Source organism: Aphidius gifuensis, linkage group LG3, assembly GCF_014905175.1.
Source record: "Aphidius gifuensis isolate YNYX2018 linkage group LG3, ASM1490517v1, whole genome shotgun sequence".
Lineage (NCBI taxonomy): Eukaryota > Metazoa > Arthropoda > Insecta > Hymenoptera > Braconidae > Aphidius > Aphidius gifuensis.
Window position 1 is genome coordinate 19,370,947 of NC_057790.1, and position 23,092 is coordinate 19,394,038.

A 23,092-nucleotide genomic window follows, 5' to 3' on the forward strand; every position below is an offset into this window, starting at 1 on the left:
ATAAATCTGCAAAATCTTCAAATAGATTTCTCTATGCTAAATATATATTATTTATAAATAAATTTATCATGTCAAACAAAATATTAACAAACACAATGGCATTTATAATAAATTATTAATAATATATTATTATTATTTATAATTTTTTACGAGACATATTAACTGCTAAATTAACAAAATTTATAAAATATTAAATTAAATCAACGAGTCATCGACCGAAGAACCTTAACGCTTAAGAAGAAATATATTTTTTTAAACTCAAGTATCTAAATTTGTTTGAGTTCAACGACCGAATATAGCCGCATGAACTCGAGCAACATCTATTTTAAATACAAAAATTTCGTCAACGAATACTTGGATGATGATGATTCGCTTTCGTTATACCATCGATGTGTCTTTTGCATAATCATTATTTTTTTTTTTTTCATAAATTTTTCAAACTCATAAACACAATTTTTATATGCTTAATTTATATAACAATCAATCATAATGATAAATGATGTATAAATCAAAACGACATCTTTGAAGAATAATAGACTAAAAAAAAAAAAAGAAAAGAAAAATAAATTAAATAAAAATTTTATGAATTTAAATTGAGGACAAAAACATCATGGGATTTATGATATCAAAGGTGCTTAGAAATATGAAACATTGCTTAGAAATAATATATATATTTACTTGTTTCATGATTTTTTTTTGATTGTTAAAATTGAGCTTTGAATAAGAAAACTGGGTTTCTATATAGCCACTGGCACACATTCACACCTTGTTTGATGATTTTGCAATCAGGTGTTTTAGCCATTAACCAACTCTTTTCACATACTAATTCTCAATGGCATTATACTGCACTTACTTGCGCATTAGTATTAATTTTTTTTTTTTATTTTACATTCACTGTCACTGTTGATGATGATGATGACAATATTAATTTAGAAAATAAATTGATTTTTTCTTTTTCATTTGGCAATTTAAATGCTGTATCGATAAAAAAAAAAATAAAAACAAGTTTATCTTTTTAAGAAAAATTACAAATTGATGTATAGAAAATAGAAAAAAAAAAAAAAAAAAATGCTACAGGTTTTAGTTCCGCCAAAAGGTAACAGATGAATAGCACACAGCAGGAAATAGTAGACAAAATTTTTACAAAGTTAAACTCTTAAGCTGAGTGTGCATAAACTGTTTTTTTTTTTTTTTTTTTTCTCTTGAAATTCCTGCTGTTTTTGATAATTTACGGGTCATAAAAAATGCACGTCAATTGGTTCGTAAATAATGGTTAGTGTAGTATAAAAGGCTATGTAATAACCACACGTCCTTAAATGTCGAATTCATCCCCACATGATTTCTATTCACCCTTACGAAAAAAGAATAAAAAAAAAAATAATAGTATATATTTCACCTGCGGTTATATAGAGGACATCTTGGCTTCTTGTTATCTTAAAATTTTTTTATTTAAAAATATTTTTAGCCTCAATTTTTTTATTTTTTTTGTTGCACAAATTATATATCAGCAACAGTTGGTGATATCATATCTTCAACAAGTTTAACTAAAAGCTAAATGATTTTTAAATATTTTTTAACTTAAAAAATTTTAGAAGTGAAATAATAATAAAATTTAATTTACTTAATAAAATACTTTTGTGAAACTATTTATTTATATTAACCTTGAGTTAAATAAAAAAAAAAGTTTCAAGTGTTATTTCATACTCGAAAAAAAAAAAAAAAACAACATCGATCGGAAGATGAAGACATATTGAGGAACCAGTTTTGTGTATAGTATAAATATCTCAAAGATATGGTCTGAATAAAAGCGAAAGCTGATGATTGAAAAATGAAAAATAAATAAAAACGAGACAACAGAAACAGTTAATAATAAGAAATAAAAGATAAAATAAAAGTATATTAGATAAAAAAAAAAAGACACAGTGGTTTGTTATAAGTTGTTATTATTAAAGCAAAAAAATAAATAAATATATGATGGCTTCGCCTCAGACAAGTTGAGATAGGCCATCAACTATAAACCGTTATAGCCATGAGATATTTTGTCTATTTGACATTCTACATTCACCTGTCAAATTTTGCGACAATTTACATTTTACTATGATCATTATTACTATCAACTATCTCATGAATATATGCGTAGGTGTACTTTCACTTTTCTATTATATTACACAATGTTCTCTGTGTGTTTATCATTCAACAGTTCTACTATATATACAAATAAAGAAGTATAGTATATATCATACCTCCAAATAGCAACAGATGATTGAAAAAAAAAATTGGCAAGCTAAAGTATATTGATATAAGTTGAGGAAAAAATATATAGAAAATGAATTGAATGAAAATAACAGATGGAAAATAAATAATTGTTTTTCTTTGTAAAAATTAGAATGGAAATAAACATTAATAATAATTTAGGTAATTGTCAGTGTCAATTGTAAAACATAAAAAAATGCATAACAATATGTATATGTTTTTGTGAGAGATGTGTGTCTTATGTGTCTTTGCGGATCCTTGATCCTAATGACGGGTCAACCGTGCCAATTGGCGCACAGACGGCAATGAAATAAAACTTCCACATTATAAACAATATCACATTTTTAAAACTGTCCTATCATACATGCATATAAAATTAGAAGATTAGCAGAAGAAAAAAAAAAAACCAATCCTCAAAGTGATTAACCTAATTTGGATAATAATTATTTGCGTCTTTTTTGTATATTCAAGCTGGATGTTACAAATTATCTAATCATAAAATTAATAGTCATTATTTTGAAAAATATATATATATTTTTGTGATTGATTTTATTAGTTTTGTGAATAACACATTGAAGTACTAATATATTTTAAGTATATATACAATAATTGTTTTTTAGTGGTAAGACAAAAATAAATAAGATGACAATCATTTTGTTATTTTAAAAGTTTGAATTGTGTATAGGCTTATATGAAAGACAAAATAGTTAACGGACCACACATTATTAAATATATATATGTATATTAAAATTGCTTGTTCTATCATGATGAGCGACGCGCAGTGGGTTTAAGTATATACTTTCGCGCAAGCGCAAGTTTGTAGAATATATCCTGACGCGGTAAACTCACTCGCGCACCACACTGCACGCCATACACAACCACCATCCACACTCTTTTCTTCGCCACGCGTGACCACGCGGTTATTCTTTGGCTCAATATAATACACTCGCGAATATAATATATATATTTTTATTATAATTGTTAATTAATTAATTGATATATATAAATAGTCAATTTGAATATATAAATATAGTATATTATTTTAATTTTTATCTGTATGTTTCTACTTGTTGTTTGTTGACATACTATTATTTATATATAAATCAAATGAGCCAAAGTACAAAATTATATAATATATAAAAAAATATATATATTAATTATTAAATAAATTGCCAATAATGTGCTGTGCGGGTTTAAAGTTTTTAATAGAATTAAAAGTTATTAAATGTTTAAAAAATATAATATATTAATTAATAAAAAACATTAGAAATTAAATTGAATTAAATATAGAGAAATAATTGAAAGTGATGGGTTCAGTGACTACGTGACAGTAGCCTGTAATTTTTCATTTTTTTTTTTTTTTTTTGTTTTTGTAATTGTTAAGTGATATGCTTGTTGAATAGTCAGCCTGTTATGACAACAAAGAAAAAATTTATTAAGAAAAACACTGAAGACAACAAGGGTGATATTGAGTATATCAGTGAGCAACCCTGTTGATAAAATATAATTGTTATAAAATAGTAATAAATAAAAAATAAAAAAGATAGAGACAGTTTTTGATATTATTGAATATTGACGGATATGATAGACAGACGAGTGGAGGACTGGTGTGTACAAGCAATGACAGTACAAGAATATAAACCCCGAGGGGGTAGTAGTGGAGGTGGTGGTAGTAGTAGTGGTAGTGATGGTCAATCAAGTAATGATATATTATCACCACAACAAGAAACACTGGAAAATGAAAAAGAATCTACAAATTATCGGGATGTTTGTCAACCTCAAGACAGTGAAAATCTTCTTGGTCGAGTTTTAGCTGGTAAGATTATAATAATCAACAAAAAAAAAACAACTTATTCAATTGCAAATTCAATCAATAATAATGGAATTTGAATTTTTTATAATTAATGATTGACACTTAATTCATAAAATGATCCAATGAATGAGTTTAAAATTTGAATTTAAGGGTATTCTGAAAAATATCATTTTATTTTATTTTTTTTTTCATTTACATAATAGTTTTAAAAAAATATTGATGTAAAAAATTGAAAAAATTTAAGCAAAAAAAAAAAAAAAAAGTCTCATAACGGATACATTGTACGCGGAGGCGGCAGTTTCACTTTCCAGCGTTGGAATGTAGGTCGAGGGACCTGGGAGGAGGCTAGTTCGTTGCTCCTCGACGGCCTTCCACTCGGTGCTGGCAAATTTTTTTTTTTATTTATTTATTTTTTTCTTCTTATTTTTACCATCCCCACTATCGTAATTTGTGTTTTTTTGCTCGCCTCAGTAATATACACGAGCCGTTTTTTTTTTTTGTAATTTTTTTGCATGTGTATATATGTATTTGCTGAGTGTTTCTAGCCTAGATAGTTGTATCATGATCCCACCACTACCATTACCACCTGATTCACAAATACATATTGAACATGTATAGAGATATTAAAGTATAACCTCCTCCTCCTCCCTCTTTACCTCCCACTTTCAACGACATCGACATGCGTCCGATTGGACTGAGAGCGGTAGCGGGTAGAAAAGTGGGTCGACGGGGCCTTGGTGCGAGGCTAGTTCGTTCACCCTGCTCGACCTGTAACTGGGGCAAGATGAAATTAACCGACTTGTTCCCCACCAATTTTCTCACTCTAACATTTGCGCGAGCGCGAGTGAGCTTATATTTATTTTGCCTTCCTCTCTTGTATGATACACTATATATCTTCTCTTTCCTTTTCAATATTTATCACTCTCTTTTTCTCTCTCTCTCTCTTTTTTTTTTTCCTCATGTCATATCACTTGCTAACTCACTTGCTCGTTGAACTAACATAGACGTACACACACACATACTGATAATGTTTAGTTGTGCGATATTACTTATACTACTATCATTCTCGTGGCTAATCCTCGAGTCTTGAGGTTCAACAAACTCCAACTGGGACTACCTCCCACTATATACTTTGATATATCCTCCTCATTGCGAATTATTCCCCACTTTATACCCCACCGAAGGTCACACACCGCACACTCTGTCTTGTTGCTATTACTATCGTTTTGCATATATATATATTTTTTTTTTTCTTATTTTTCATCTTGCTCTTCTTGTTTGTTTTTTTTTTTCCATATTATTATTATTATTATTTTTTTTTTTTTGTAATCTGTATTATCATAGATTAATTGAATACCATTATTATATTACATGCGTTGATTAAATATTTTTAATTTAAATTATTATTCTATGTTATATGTTTTATTATAAAATATATATAGATTTATAATTCTTATGTTTGAAAAATATAATTTATCATTGATTTCCATTATTACGTAACATAGATATTTTTATTTTTTAACTGGTATATATATTTATAGCCAGTTTGTAGTATTTTTTTATTTTTTTTTTCGATGAAATATATTATTATTTATATATGCGTGTACATAAAAGGTAATAGTTTTTGGTTGCATGATCCCACTCTCGGTTGGTCATCTTGTCGCATATAGCCATTGTTTTATATTTATATTTTTACTGCGGTTTTGCAAGTAGTCAATATATCACCAATATCAATGACTACTTTCATCTATGCTAATACATGTTTTAATGTATATCATATACAAGTTGTTGGGGCACTTTAATCATACACGATGCAAAGGCAAATGCGCTGAGGTGCACTGACCTACCTCATTGCCATGGTCTGTACATACCTACTATCGAATGAATAATTATTATTATTAATATTTAAATTTCAAAAATTAAATAATCATTAGTATGAATATATTAATAAGCTTATATTTTTATTATTTATAATTGAGCATTTAATTTATTTTAATTCTCTTCTTGTTAAAAGAAAAAAAAAAAACATCTAATCTTTATTTGACTTATTAATTTCGGCCTGAGAGAGTATACTGACAAAATATATAACATCGTTATCTCTTTTAAATTCATATATATGATATAATCTTTTAAATTGGGAACAATCTTTTTTTTTTTTTTATTTGCAAAACAAGCTAAAGTGGTGGCACGTGTTGGCAAAAAAAAAAAAAAAAAGAATAAACTTGTGTGTTATTTTGAAGACAGCTTTTTTTTTATTATAAATTCAGGTCGATTAGCAGAATATATATATTTTTTTTTAATTTGGAATTTTACAGTTTAGGAACGGACGTTAGGGGGTCAATTGGCAATGGGATCCGTTGTCCCTTCATCATTTTATTTACAAGCCATCATTGAAGTCAATCGTTTTGCTACCCTTTCAATTTCATTTTCTACCTGATGGATTATCCCTTCATTTTTCTTTCTTTCCTTTCCCTTTTTTTTTTTTTTCTTTACTCTTTCTCTTTGGATTAGTAGACTAACTTTTTTTTTTTATTACTTCATTGTGTTTCTTTTTTTTTTTCTTTCCCTTTCGGATACGACCCTTCCCCGAACCTTTTTATTTTCCATTTCTTTTTTATTTTTTTTTTCTTTCATTTATTGCCGCCTAAACTTTTCATTTCTTTTTTAACACATAAGAAAGTACTATCTCACACGTGTAAGAAAGATTCATCCTAAAAAAAAAAAAAAAAAAAGATTGAGAGAATAAAAAAAAAAAATAAATCAGTGATGATTACGTCAGAAAAGTTGTGTTAGTATGTCCCTATCGTATGTCGAAATAAATTTCTGGCCTCCGGCATGTCTATCTTTTTTACTCATCTTGCTGTTTGATATATGTTTGTCCTCTTCTTCTTCGGAGTATTTTCTAATTGCGTTGTGTGTGCTGATGCTGACGACTGGCTAACCTCAAAACCGAGAGTCACATTCGGGCAATGGCCTAGCCTCATGCCGGCCTCCATTGACCTCGATTTATTTTATATATGTATTATATATATTATCCTCATCACTTTTTCCTCACTTACTCTCTCATTTTTTACTATAACAAACCTACATCTATTTCATGTATATATGACGAAGTGAGTCAGTCTCTGTACACCAATAATTTGCAAAATAACGCTAGACTAATTCGTCAACCAATAGCAATTCTTATTTTTTTATTTTATATATATTTAATATTAGGTATCTATCATTCTCATTTAATTTATTTTTATATCTTTTTTTTTTTTTTTTGAACTACCCTCTATAATAATTATATAAAATATCATTTCAACATTCAACTCGTCAAGGTGAATAACCTCAATTTATGTCGGGGGGTTTCTTATCAAAAAAATTAAATATATAAATACCTTATCGGGCAAATTTTTTCAAGTGCCAAGACCGTATAAAATGCCCAAATAAACAGAAAGATTAATGATAATAAATTTTAAATATAAATTATTTATATTTTTAATAAGAAAAAAATTTTTTGATTATGATTAAGCCATTATTGGTACAAAAAAATATATGTTTTTATGAAATTTAAGATTTTAAATGTTATGATATAAAAATCCATGGTCCATCATGATAAAAGTGAGAGTGGTCCAGACCGTGAATCTGAGACCTTTATTTTTGTTTATAAAAGAATTTCATCTCCAGATGTTTGTGGTGAAAGGTAATACACATACAATCATAAAATTTATATGCATGTTTGTGTATGTACATATACATTTCAAATGAATGATCTTGCTACCTTTCACCACAAACTTGTCTTGCTTGATCTTCTACGATGATAAATACTGTACTCACTCTTCTTCCTACTCCCTCTTGAAAAATAAAAAAAATAAATAAACATTTATTTTCGCTTTTCATTGACTTTCCCTCTCAATCTAGGACACTGTATATATACTTTTTTTCATTTCTTTCTTTCTCTTTGGTCCACTTTTTCTTTGAAGCTATTTCATTATCTTACATAACTCAACTTATACTTTGAATTTCATTACGATAAAAAAGAAAAAAAGAAAACATATTGTGACAATAAGTTGTGACTTTTTTTTTTTAAATAATATTCATTTGATTTAAATGACAAGTTTAAAATTGTATAGCTGAAATTTAGATATGTAATTTAAATCAGGGTGATTGATGGTGTATGTGTGTTGGTGCAATTTGACGGAAATTTAAACAATATATATATATGTATAAATGAATGACTGTATGTACTAAGAGTGAGTACACTCAGGGAGATCTAAATATATAAAGTGGGAGGTCACATAGGACAACGACCTCTGACCCATCGGCCCAGCCTCGTCCGGTACATAAGGACATATTATATCCATCAATTTCACCAATCTATTTTATATCGTAAGCCACTTATTATTATTATTATGTGTAATCAACTTTTCTAAATAAAAGGGAAATAATATTATATAAATATATATAAGGATAATTATGTTCGTCCCTCTATTTTTTTTTTCGTTTTTTTTTTGTTTTATATATATTTTTTTTTTTTTCGTCACCCTCGTTTGGGGATCCAAATATAAACATCGTTTTCGATAATACTATTTTGTATTCGTCAATCAACTGACGCAAAGTCAACTTTGACCCTCTTTTTTTTGTTTTTTTTTTCTGTCTCTCTTCTTTTTTGATATCGGATAATCGTTATCATGTGATTATGCCAAAATGATTTATCACTTTGAGGAGGTATTATTTCGTATATATATATATTTATATTACTATAGATATATCAGCAAAAAATAATAATACATATACTTATAAGCTGATTGGTTTTTTTTTTTAGTTTGTTAATTTTTTGTTTTACTTCTTTATCTGTAAATTATGGAAAATTGTTTTTTTTTTTATATTCTTTCTTTCGTTATTGACATATGAAAATGGAGGGAAAATTTAGTTCAACATGTATTCCCGGGAAATAAATGTCGAACTGGCCTAGTTTGAGGTTTGCCAACCTGTTCGGTCGACGAACTTGCGACCTCGAAGCATGCCCCAGCCTGGCTCGAGCTATTTTATCCTTCTCCGGGTTAACATTACCTCCTTGTAATATTACACCCTCCTCACTAAACTACCCCTACTTTTTTAGCCCCTCCAATGAACCTCTTTGAGCCTGGAGGACATGAACACTTGATATTAAATTTCTATATATCCATGTTGGTATTTTTTTGAAATCTTTTTATTTTTTTTTTTTTTTCTTGCTTGTTTAGGTTTATTGTCATAGAACACATTTATTCTAAAAATTTTCTTTTTTATATTTTTCTTTTCTCAGTAAATAACACTCTGACTTGTGACTAAATTTTATTTTTTTTTTAACTCTTTTTTTTTTTTTCTACTTGTTAATTTTGGAAATGGTCGTTCCGCCCTAACTTTTGACAAGCAAAAAGATAAATAAATATAAACGTCAAGCATTAACCTTGTAATTTTTTTTTTTTTCTTCATGAATAAAGATATTTTAACCCTAATACACTACCCTTAAGTAAAGTTTATTATTCGTTGAATGTGTTGACAACTTATAACAATGGAGCAAAAAATAAAATAAATAAATGGTCAAAAAAAAAAAAAAAAATAGCTTTCAATTTTTTTCATCCTTTCGGTAGATATATATTTTTTTATGATGGACTAAGTCTCGACGGGGTTATTGAAATATTTTGAAGAGACAGGTAAAAAAAAAAAAAAGGAAAATGATGTTTTAGGGGCTCAACAAAATACAAAATCAGCCAATAGGTTAAATCCGTTAGCTATTAACTTCTTGACCTCACCCTTTTTTGACTAATAAACTTAACTACCTTTACCTTTTTTTTTTTTTTAATGCTTTTACCCTTTTTTTTTTTATACCTTTTAACATTCCAGTTACAAAAATACAACCCCTGATATATCTGGCTATTTTTTTTTTTTTTTGTCGGCGAAAAAAGCCCCAGGAAAACTTTTACTGTCGTTTAACAAAAAAAAGAAATTTTGTTAAACTTTTTTTTATTTTCTGTAAACATATAATAGATTCGTTCGACATGGTAAATATTTAAAAAATAAAAAAGAGTTATGAGCCGAAGAAAATTATAACCCTTTTACCTTTGAATGTATAGTTGCCATTAACCCTTCGTATTGTTCGCGAAATTTCTACACATTTTATATTTTTCCAACAATTTATTTAACTCTTCAAAAAAAAAAAAAAAAAAAAGAATGTCAGGCAACAAAAAAAAAGATTCTTGGAAAATTTTTTAATACTGCAGTTGAAGCGTGCATTGAAGGTGAAAGAAAATCAATCGCAGTTGATTTAGTATAATTGAATTTTCAGATAAAGTAGTTACAAGTACTCATCATTAGACAGACAGAAAAAAAATTTAAAAAAAAATTAAAACACAGTTAAATATATAATTAAAGAATTGAAAAAAATCGAATAAATCTTGTTATTCTATTTAGCTTGAAATATATATAGCCTGGTAAAACTTATCAAAATGTATATGCACAGATGCTTATTGCAGTAGCACACTATTTTCGTCATCATTAAAACGATTAAATTGTTGCCCAACTAGATTATAAAACAGGCCATGAGCACAGCGTAACTTTTTGGCTTTTCATTCAGTCAATATTTAAAAGTTCAAAGTAATATTCAAGCAAATATATAACTGACATATAATAAATACAAGTATCTAAAAAAAAAAAAAAAAGTGATTACTATTATTGTGTTAATTAAAAAATCCAATCAACAATTGAAAAAATAAATTAAAGATTGATTTCTCAGTGTACTTTGTTAATAAAAAAAAAAAAAGGCAATAAATAAAAGTAAAACAACATATAGAAACCGTTCAATTCATCACAAGTGTATATGTGTGCTTTATAATTATAATTGGCTTCTATAATTTTAATTTATTTTTACACATAGAAAATTTATTATATATACACACATTGTAATAATAATTTTATTTAAAATTACTCCATTAAATATATGATAATATTTATTTAAAAAGCTAAAAACAATATTATTTTTAATTTATAAAAAAAATAATAAATGCATATAGAGTGATGCAAGTCGAGGGCACACACGTTGATTATTCTCATTAAGTGTCGATGAACCAAGCTAATAATTACACCAGCAATATATTCATAAACAATTTTAATTTTGAAGGATATATTTTTTTATTTTTTCATAAGTAATTATTTGCAAAAAAAAAACAGTAAAATATATAATTTTCAATAATATACTTGAATAAATTGTTGAATAAAATATGATCATAAATTTAATTTGATTTTTGTCAGAATAAATTTTCAAATTGAATTGGTTTTGTCAGTTATATATATACATAGAAATTTGAAAATGAGGTCTCATCCCCTCATACAATTCCCGAGAGTTTGACGTCAGAGATTTTAGTAAAGAGTAGGAGAAAAACCACCCTCACCCGTTCTCATTGCTTCTATACCCTGGCCTATATATATATAAACCACCCTTGTACGCATGGAGACAACGCAAAAGTTCATTGCACTCGAATGCTCGGGCATACGACCCTTAAGTCGGTCAACCTCGACACAGATATATACGTCAACATTCAACTAAAATTATAATATTTTCCAGATTTGAATAATTAAAATTTTCCATCAAAACTTTATATTTCAAAATTCAATCTGTCAATAATTTTTATCATTTAAATTGATTTTTGAATACAATTTTTTTATTAGATCTTTTTTTGGGTTGGTGTAAGCGCAAGAGGGATTTTTTTTTTTTTTTGACAAAGCATCTAAAAGGGGAAAAAAAACGATCAACTATGTTTTAATAATGGAGATTGTTATGTACTATATATATACATCAGCCGGACGTAAGAATCAACACAACATATTATATACAAGTTGTAATCCCAACTTTATTACGCAACTATTCTCAAACTTTTGAATCGTTCGTGTTTGTAAATGCAGTTTAAATTATTTTTTATAAATATTTTTGTATATGAATGTATAAACGATTTAGTAAAGTCATATATACTTTGATAAAACATTTATATATATACACGATGCAGTTTTGTATTGCACTTGGTTTCATCCAACACACCATAACTTTCACAAAACTTTCTAGTTGTTCTCATTTAATATATACGTCGGTCAACAAACTGTGAATATATATTATACACACACGCATTCATCATAAAATTATTTTCATTTATTATATATTATTAATAATATTATAATTCGTTCAATTATATATATATATTTTTTTTTTTCGTAAATTGAACAATTAAATGACAGTAAAATTATTATTCATTATCACTTTCTCTAAAAATTTTCACGGTTGTTTTTAAAGGTTTTTTTTTCTACTCTTTCTTAATATATAGCTATTAAAATTTTAAACAATTTATTTGCTATTAATGAAAGACTCGACACAACCACGTAATAAAATATTGCAAAAACCCATATGTTGAAGCTTTATGTAAACTTTAAAATATATATAAAAAAACTTATGTAAATTTTTATCTATATATCTTATATAGATATATCTGCAGAGATGTTAAAGAAATCGTAAAAAACATTATCACTATATTATATATATTCCCCGAATATATGATTACATAATTATTATGGGTCGACGTTTTTTTTTTTATATAAAATATCAACGTGACACAGATCCCTGACCGAATTTCTTACATTCCCTTTTTGTGACATCCTGTTACTACATAACAAATAGTATATAATATATTTATTTTTTCAATTAAATAGAAAATGAATTTTTAAAAATACAAAAAAAGTTTCTAGTTATTTTTAAAATATAATACTTTTATGGGAAATTCATTTAATTTTTTTTATGATATAGATGTTTAATTCTTTAACAAATTAAAAAAAATTCACGTGCAACATGGTTGAACATGTATAAAAGAGTTGGGCATACATAAAGGATAAAAATAATAAACAATAATAGTTGTAGGAAAAAAAAAAAATATGTAGGCTTTATATTACGGTTGACGAGTTACAAGTTCGTTTGTATAACATGTGTGTTATAATATCAAGATACATATATATGTATTTTCTAAATATTTATTTGTAAAAGTGCGTGGTTTTAACGAAGATATATTATGTGTTCAAAGTGCGCATGCGTTACTAATCTCAAGGCCTCCGTGCATTAGCTCTTTGCGTTCGCCTCGTATTGTCCCACTTTCCTTTACTTCTGGTCAACGACCCGACAATCGACAACAACTGTGTGGTACCACCGCGCATACGCCTAACTCGAGGTGAATTTCCAAGGTACAACCAACACATTCTCCTGTCTCCTTCAATACATGCGCATGAATTTTTTTTTTTCATTCCTTTCTTTCTTATAATGAATATCTTTCCTTCTCTTATTCATTTATATATATATAAAATTGTCCCACCATAAATTTTAACTTCTTATCACTAACAATATTTTTCCTACTTTTATACCACCACCATCACTATTATCATCGTCATCTTCCCCTTCTTTGAAATAGCAATTTTTCTCCGCCAATTTTATGATTAAATAATTCAACGTTTCACGGCGCCACTGTACTTTCGCGAGAAAATTCGCGAGTCGGTATTGCAGAATATTAATGATAGAAACCAAGTATGATCTCTGATTTTATGTTGAGTCGGTAAAGCAAGGTGCAGAAATATATTATTTGCGTTGTGTATTTTTTGCACTTCATTATCACAAAGTAAATTGTGTTATAAGTTTATATTATTCTCGTGAGGTGGTGATGTGATGCTCAATATAAACATTATAATATTATTATTTATAAATTTTTTAATATTAATATATAAATTCTTTGAAATAGTAATTAATGATTTTTATTTATATATTTAAATTCCAAGTATATGTTATTAATAATTTTTTAATTTTTTTCTGTTTCAGGTAAGTCAATTTTTTGGGTCAATAACGACGAATATCATACAAATAATTTGATAAAACGTAAGTTTTATTATTAAATATTAAAAATATATAAAATTCATATAAATTATAAAATAAATATTTATTTTTATTATCATTTTATTGATGAGATCAATCAGTTGTTCGTTTTTAAATAACTGACCTTGTATTTTATATTTTGTTTTTGTCACAAATATTAATTAACTTTTAATCGATAAAGCTTGATTTATAGTTTTTATTTATTATCACCAATAACAAGCTTTGATTGTTTTTATTTGGGACAAACATATAATTATATATTCGTTCATGTCAGTCCATTGACCTAAATCGTTGGTAAAAATAAATTTTCATTGTGTGCTTGGGGCTGGCAATAGGCTTTAGTTCAAACGCTCAGCAAAGACATAAAAATACAAAGAAATATATCCATGTTCCCATTAGTATACCACTTAATATAAATAATTCTAAAAATAAAATTAAAAAATAATTCAATAAATAAACAACACTTTTAATTAATTCAGTTACCATTATTAAAATCAGAATTTTATTTTTATTTTTTTTTTCATTTTATCTTCATCGGATGTTTAATATTTTTAGACAAATTTATTTTTACAAAAAGTCATTTAATATACATTAGAATATTTTTGCTCCAGTTGATATACATTTATTTTTAATTATAGATTAATTTTTTGTATAATATTCTTCTATATGTGTAATATATATTATTTATTATTTGCATAAAAAGCAATCAAGGAGCTTTTCTTGTACATTAAATTGACGCTTGCGCAAAAATATTGCATCCTGACATCCCCTCTTGAACACAAAATCAACCCTCAAATATATATATTTTTTTTTCTCATCCAGTTCCAACAGTTTAACCCGGCTTGTTGTTGATAAAAGTTTAATAATAATATAAAAATAATAAGATAAAATTTGCAAACAAAAATACTTGATTACATATATTATGGCAGGTGTTGAAGTTACGTCGTCAAGTAGTTCAACGATAAATAATAATATTCAAATTGATAAAAACAATAACATCATTGTTTCGCTGAACAATAACAAACATCTGGATCCAGTTGAGATCTGTGAGGTCAAAATTATTATAACTGACTCCCCCAACAATGTCAAGTCCCAACGACACTTACTTCATCATCAGAAAGGTCGGTTACAACGTGTACAACCCTTTCTGTTGAATTATTATTATTTAATTATCATTTTCATTGTTCATTTGATGTATTAAATTTATTGTATTATGGCATTATATAAAACATATGTTCATTGTTTCCATTGAAATAATAATTTTTCATAATTTTTTTCAAGTCAATATGATTTATGCATTAAATATTTTAATGTTAATAATATTATTAGATTAATAAAATACAGGATGGACTGATCCTACTGTACGGGAATAACTTGATGAAAAAAAAATATAAATAATAATGGCAATGGGGGAGTTTCGCATTGAGAAAGTATCGATTTTTCAAAAGCTCTGTACTCACGTGTTCACTGACATTGACATTGCTCAGTACTCAATATCATTACAGCACCATCTACTGGTGACAAACTAGTATTATTAATAAATATATATATATGTTGAATATTGCAAATTGCAAAATTGCAAATATAAAATACGCGTGCGCGTTTAAAGCTTTGCCAGTTTGTTGAAAGATGTCGTTACAAATTCGCTCACAGATTATTCGAGCATTTTGAAAATGAAATACTTGTTGTTGTTGTTGGTTTGAGACAATGCAAAAATTTAAAAATATATATATAACAAATAGCATAAAGAATAGAAAACAAGAAGAAAAAAAATAATAATAATATTGCTCATCCCGTTAAGACAACCGGAAGAGATAGATTCCACTATTGTGACTTGGGTCTAAAGTTATAAACCCTCTCGTGAGAACATTGCGGTACTCAAGCTCATATACCTTGGCTAGTAAATCGTGGGATAAATAAAACGGGGGATGGATTTTTCAGGCCAATTTATGACGACGTTTTACGATCGTTTGGATGTAAGACTTGCGAATTATACACCAATGATGACATGGACCAAAAGAAAAACTAGAAAAAGATGCAATGATTGTAGCACGGGGTCTATCACCTTGATGGCAAAATAGGGAGGGATAAGGTTAGGCCTGGTCAGGTTCTATATAACAACAGCAACTATATTATACTTCCTTATTCAAAAAAAAAAAAAAAAGAAGCAAAATAGCTGCAACAACAAAAATAAAATGCTTAAACCATAAATTTTGCGAAACCGTTTGATGCACAAAAAAAAATAAAATATTTTAACGATGTTGAATATTTTATGTAATTTTTTTTTCTAAATTTTAATATTTCTCTTGTTATTTTTTTACATAAATAATTTTTATGAATATCTATATAAAAATAATACATTTATTCAACGATATTTAATTAATTTTATTTTATATATATCACCAATTTAATGGGGATTTTTTTTTTTTAAATAATTAAATAACCAATTTGATTATATCTTCATGGTTAATAGAATGATTTATCAAATTGTTATGTCTTTTATAATGCGTCATGGTTTGTAACACAAGTTGTGTTTTTTATTTTATTTTATATTTTTTTAATTTCGAAGAGAGGCGAATGTCCCGATGGCCCACATTTTACTGAAAGTTTCCCAATGCGTTGTGTTATGTGCATCAGAGCCCCAAAAAAAAAAAAAAGAAAAAAAGAAAAGGAATGGAAAAAAAATAAATATCCAAAGCGATTGCGCAAATCAAGTTTAACCCAGGCGCAATAGTGTGACTCCATCATCGGTTGAACACACTTTATCGAGGCTAGAGAGAGTCAATGTGTATCTTGTCATTTTTTTTTTCTCTTTAATATATTACGTAAATCAAAATTAAACACAAAAATTAATACAATTAAATTAACAAATATATAAAAAACATACAAATTTGAGTTTGATTGTTTTTTAAATAAAAATATATTTATACTATTGTTTAAGTAATTATATTAAATTTTTGCAATATTAAACAATAATATGAATCGAAAAAAAAAAAAAAAAGTTATATTATTGTTGTTATAAATATATATTATACTGAAATGCGAGAAAGTTTTAAAAGAAATTATTTCATCATCATCATCAAAGCGAGGTGACTGGCCTCGTTTTAATTTTTATTATTTTATTATTTATTTTTATTTGTATATATGCGTGTATATATATTTTTATTTTATTTTTATGAGAGTACATGTATATGTATATCACAAAGAGATGAAAAATATTTGTACATTTATGATTTAGACATTGAGGGGTCTATGCCCTGTATTGAGGTCTTCAACTGAATCCTTTTTATTCTATTTATTCTGTTTTATTTATCCGTATTATATATTGTATAAATATATATACTGTATATCCTTGTTTAACTGAGACAAGTCATGGTGCGCGCATTCACTCATCCAAGAAAAGAACAGTTATACTATTTTATTTATTTATTTATTATTATTATTTTTTGTTATTTTGACTTTAACTTAGGTCACTCCAATGTCTTATCTTTTGCTCATTAAAATGAGTCTCATAAACTAAAAATCTATTTTCAATTTTAACAAAAAATAAATAACAAAAAAAATTATAATAAATAGCTTTAAATTTTTTTTACAATTGTGTATAATTTTTGATCAATTTACTGATATATAATTTACAATTAATTTAAAGCATTTTTCTTCAAACAAATTTATATATTTATTATAGAAATTGAATCTTATTAATTTCACGCAATCTTAAATGCATATTAAAAATAATAATAATAGTAAATAAATAAATAAATATGAAACTGGTGAGAGTGCTTTCACCTTTCTCCATTTCTTCCTTACTATCTCACTTGTGCCCTGGTAACTTTTCTCCGGTTCTCTTTCTCTTGGAAAGCTTTTACTCTCGATAGCGTCAGCCAACACTTGGAGAAAGCAGACTGTATTATAAATAAACATATTATTTATTTATTTTTTTAACTTGATTTTATACAATATCATTGTCTACATAAATATATATATATATATAATATTTTTTTAAAAATCATCAATCTATCACTAACTCTCTCTTATGTAACTATAAGGAATTTTTCTTTTTTCAAATATAATTTTTCATTTTACAAATTAAGATTTTTAAATAAAAACAATTGGTTATATATTTAAACAATTTCATCATGATTAATGTTATGGAAAAATCAGAACACTTTTAACTATATATATAGTTAATTGAAAAAAAAAAAAAAAATGAGTATTAGGCAATCGACATCATAAGAAAAGCGTTAATCATGTGTTTTGAATGACGGACAGTAACCCCATCAACCTCAATCAAGGCCAACTTTTATTTGTGGTTGTTACTTTTTTCCGTTATAAATAAATATTACAATTTAAATAATAAAAAAATAATTATCCCTAAATTTTATTGAATGAAATATTTTTTGAAAAAATAAACTTGATTAAAAGATCAAAAAACTTATTCGTTTTGTAAACACAGTAAAATGGTGTTTTTTATTTTTTAATTTTGCCAAAATGGTTGTAAAAAATTGACCAGGGTTTTTTAAATGATCAGTCAATTATATGATTGACTAGACATGATAGTGTAAGGTGTTGAACCGTGACCCGTGGGCGTTTGCATCTGTAAAAGGATGTGCCAAGTAGAATTGAAAAGAAACCGATAAAAAAAGCAAAAAGAAAAAAAAAAAAAAAAAGATAGAATATGTATATAGGTATGCGCCAAAGGCAACAGAGATATAAAGAAATATTATATAGATGGTAAGACGAGTGTCTGATGTCGACGGTTTGCAATCGGGTCGTGCCTACGACCTGGTGGCCTTGCTTTCTGCACTGGACCGAGACACGTTCTTACTAAACTCCCTCGATAAAATACTATCGAGAGTTATAAACATATACTTATTTAATCCAAAAATAATAAAAACAAAAAATACATATACATCAAAATCCTTTACAACTATATTATGAATATAAAAAAATAAATAAAAAAAAAATATAGCTTAAAACAAATCTATTCATGTTTTAATTCTTCATTTTATAAATATATTTATTTTTTTGATGTTATAATTTATACATTTATAACTATAAATCAATAATTTATTTAAATGTCAAAATAATGCATAATAAAATTGGTCATTGCTTTAACGTCCTACTTGTGTATATATAAATTTTTCAAAAAAGGAAATACATCAATATATTACTAAAAAATTATACTAATAAATAAATTATAAATAGATTAAAATCAAGTCTTATTGTTTGTACCAATACTTGATGGTAAAACTGACCCAGATGATAATATAAAATTTATTTATTTTTTTATATTTATGAATATATGAGTTGTATAAATGATTTTGTATGTAGATACGCGAAAAGCAATATGAGCGAGTTGGTATATATATATATATACAAGAGGTGAGGAAGCAAGTGGATATATATAGTTTGCAAGTACGTTGACACGAGGTACACATATACGTGTATATAAATTTATATGTGTAGATATTTGCAAGAGGGATTCATTCCATAGGTCACTCACCGTTGTCGTAAGCTTAGGCCACGTGTTTGGCGCGTTTAACTTTGAATAATATATATCTACGCGTCTATAAAATGTTTATATAAAAAAAATATACAAGTGTTGTTTTTTTTTTTTTTTTCTTTCTATTTATTTGAATGTGTAAGGTTATATATTTTATATGTATATACACTCGTTCATGTTAATTTTCTCTCACATGATACACACGTATTGCGCGTTTTGAAAAATAAAAAATACATATATTTATACTTCGCAACGACGATCGTTGCCACCGACGAGTATCCTTCAAACTGCCAAGGATATAACGGACTCGTGGACAAACTCTCAGGATCATCGCCCTGATCAAGAATTTCCGAAAGTTTAAGAAAAACAAAATTAAAATAAAAAAAAAAAAAGGAATACTATGTAAAATATATATTTATTCATAAATAATAAATAAGAACAAAATTTACATTGATATGTAAAAATTTATAATTTATATATTTTATTTGTTATAAATAAAATATATAAAAATCTTTAAAATCGTAAAACAACAGCTTGACCTAAAAATAAATAATAAATTATATAACAAAAAACTTGTAAACCTAGATTTTTAAAAATTGCAAATATAATTATTCATAATTATATGTTTAGAATATTATTTATTAACTTAAAAGTACAGTGTTTTATATTTGATTTTTTTTAAAAAATTACATATTTATATATTTTACATAGTAAAATAAAAAAAAAATGAAAATAAATACTAGTAGTAATAGTAAACGTTTAGTATGGCATTATGAAATTAAACCAGGAAATTGTATATTTGACCGAATTTATCTAACGATATTCACTCTATAAATTGAGGACATGGTCGTTGAAGTCGAAATAAAAAATAAATAAATAAACATAACATTGCAGACACATGACTTTGTAAACAGTCTAAACACTTTCGGTTATAGACCTACTAAAATCCCCTCCATGTTTACCATTAGAATCACCTTTGAAAAAGAAAACAAAAAAAAAATTTAATTTAAGCCAAAATTTAAATTCAAAAAATTAACAATTTAAATATATTTTTTTTTTTTTTTCTATTATACAAGTTGATAAAAACAAGTTAATAAATTAAGCCAATAAAATTGACAAAAATTAAAATTTGATAATTCAATAAAATCATTCGTTAAAGTATTCAAAAATAAAAAATTTTTGAAAAAAAAAAAAAAAAAAAAGAGGTGAGTCAAGCATGGATCGTGGTATTTCGTCACTGGCCAACCAGGTTGAATAACCGACATTACGTCATTGGCTCATGTTTGCTGAAGCCTGATGGCGTGATCAACTTGGCGGGGAAAAGGAAAAAAACAAAAATAATAAAAAAAAAAGGATTATGGTGATGATTATGATGATGGTAATGATTATGATGATGAAGAGAGGACAGGAATAAACCAATGAAGAAGGGATAAAATAAGCGAAAAAGTGGGGATCGCATAGAGGTCGATCACCTATACGTACTTGGAGTCAGTGACACCTTCAAGCAAAAGGATATTCATTCCTTTATTTTTTTTATTTTTTTCTCTTACAAAAATGAAAAAAAAAAAATTTATCTTCCACAATTCCACTTATAATATACACTATACCATACAGATAACTATCATCCATGATTATTTTAATGTAAATTTGCATTTTTAATTTTAATTTTTTTGTTTTACGCGTTGAAGAAATTTTGCACGTGGAAATAATAAAAATATAACATTTTTAAGTATGTCTGTATGAACTTGTTGACTATTTAATGTTTAAATTTTAATTGTGAGCCCATTGACCTCTTATTTTTGTGTCTTATTTAAAATACGTAATCAACATAATCCAACAATATGAAAAAATAAAATAAAATTCCATTCAACAAGTAAAATTAAAATATTGTATAATATTTGTTTTAGTCATATAGAGAAAGAATATATGTATAAAAAAAAAAAAAACATTAGAAAGTTGTTAGAGAAAAAAAAAAGAGGAAGAGTTTTTAAAAATAAAATGAATGAATGAATTTTTAATGATGTTTATAATATGTATATAGATGTAATTATACATAGATGATAATAATTTGGCGCAAAAACGGAAGTAACGAGGCCATTGAGTGGCGGCATTTTAAAGTGTAGCCATTCGAATTTCCTGTATATATGTACATTGAGACCTTGACCACTTGATGTCTCGGCCATTGCTACACTCTGTAGACATTTATGTATATATATTATATATAGAGACTAAATTTATCGTACTTAGCGTACCGTGACTTAGCGAGTTGTATTATAAAAAAAAGTCAGGGACCTCAAAAAATCCAGCCTCATGGATGGATAACATACTTGAGTTAATTTAAAAGTCGTCGTCTCGCATATTGAGCAATCCACTCAGTCGAATATGTCATGTCCGTGTATATAATATAGTTTTTTTTTTTTTTTTTTATATTTATATTTTTTCTTTGCTTGGTTAAACGTAAGCAAGAGTAAAGTATGTATATAGTGCCACTGACCGATCAAGGCCAACCATCAAAAAAATAAAAACTCGTGGATTCAAAAAAAATATAATATATTTTTTTTTTATACACACGTTTACCATTAAAGTGCTTTATATCAATTTTATAATTTCAAGGGCAACACGCGTGATACGATGGTACGAGGTCATTTTACATATTTTTAATATATTTTTTTTTTTTTTAAATTATATTATTTGTATATCTTTGACGCACACACATAACTAAAGCCATTCCGGAAGAATTTATAATTTATGTTTTTTTTTTTATTCCTCAGGTTATCGATTGCGATTTTTGACCCTGAAAATACTTATAAATCTAAATTTTTTTTGTTCTTGACAGTATTATAAAAAAACAATTTAGTTAATATTTTTTACATATTCGTGTGAATGTGAGAAAAAAAAATAAAACCTGGTTGTATTTGAATATATGCTTTAAAAGAATGCGGTCATTGTCGTGATGAACTCAGTGTATATTTGAATTTGCGCGCTATATTTAAAAATATATTTTTGATTTAATTTGATACTTTATAAAAAGAACAAAATATAATTTTTTTTTTTCATATAATATTATTGAAGTTATGGAATAATAAATAAGTCAGTTGAAAAAAAAAAATAATAAGAGAACGGAAAGCATTGACTGGCCATGACCGAAGGGCAGCCTGTACGATCAGTTCGAAGACCTCATCTTTAAAAGCTAAAAAAAAAAAAAAATAATGTAAATGAATTTTCAGTAAATTAAAAAACAAAATATTCATAAAAAATTTTTATAACTTCTAAAAAAAATTTATCAAAATTATAAAATTAAATAATCATATATTATTAATGAAAAAAAAAAAAAAAAAAAGTTGAACTTGTGAGTAATATAATTGAAGATAAAAATATCATACTGAAAGGCGAGAAAAATTAAATGGGCCAAGATAATAATAACATGGCAATTTGCTTCCTCATTTCATTGTCGCAAATTTGGATCGTCTAACTGTATTTTACCATTGGCTCTAAGTCGATGTTTCCCCTTTTGCGTCCAGCATAGCAGTTGGAGGTCGTGCATCCATATTATCCAGCAACAACTTTAATATACAAATGAAAAAAAAAAAAAAACAACTAA

At 26.4% G+C, this 23,092-nt stretch overlaps 1 protein-coding gene across 2 annotated transcripts in view; it reads left to right on the forward strand.

Moving 5' to 3' along the window:
• The window catches only part of LOC122852472 (ecdysone-induced protein 75B-like), a 98,656-nt gene that overhangs the window by 44,225 nt on the left and 31,339 nt on the right, over positions 1-23,092 (forward strand). The window contains exon 1 of one of the 2 annotated variants that reach the window (XM_044152306.1): positions 3,490-4,069. The exons of the other annotated variant lie outside the window; for it this stretch is intronic. Coding sequence (XP_044008241.1) covers positions 3,835-4,069 — 235 coding nt within the window. The 5' untranslated portion in view covers positions 3,490-3,834. Of the gene's footprint in view, positions 1-3,489; positions 4,070-23,092 lie in introns of those variants that run through there. 2 annotated transcript variants of the gene reach the window in all.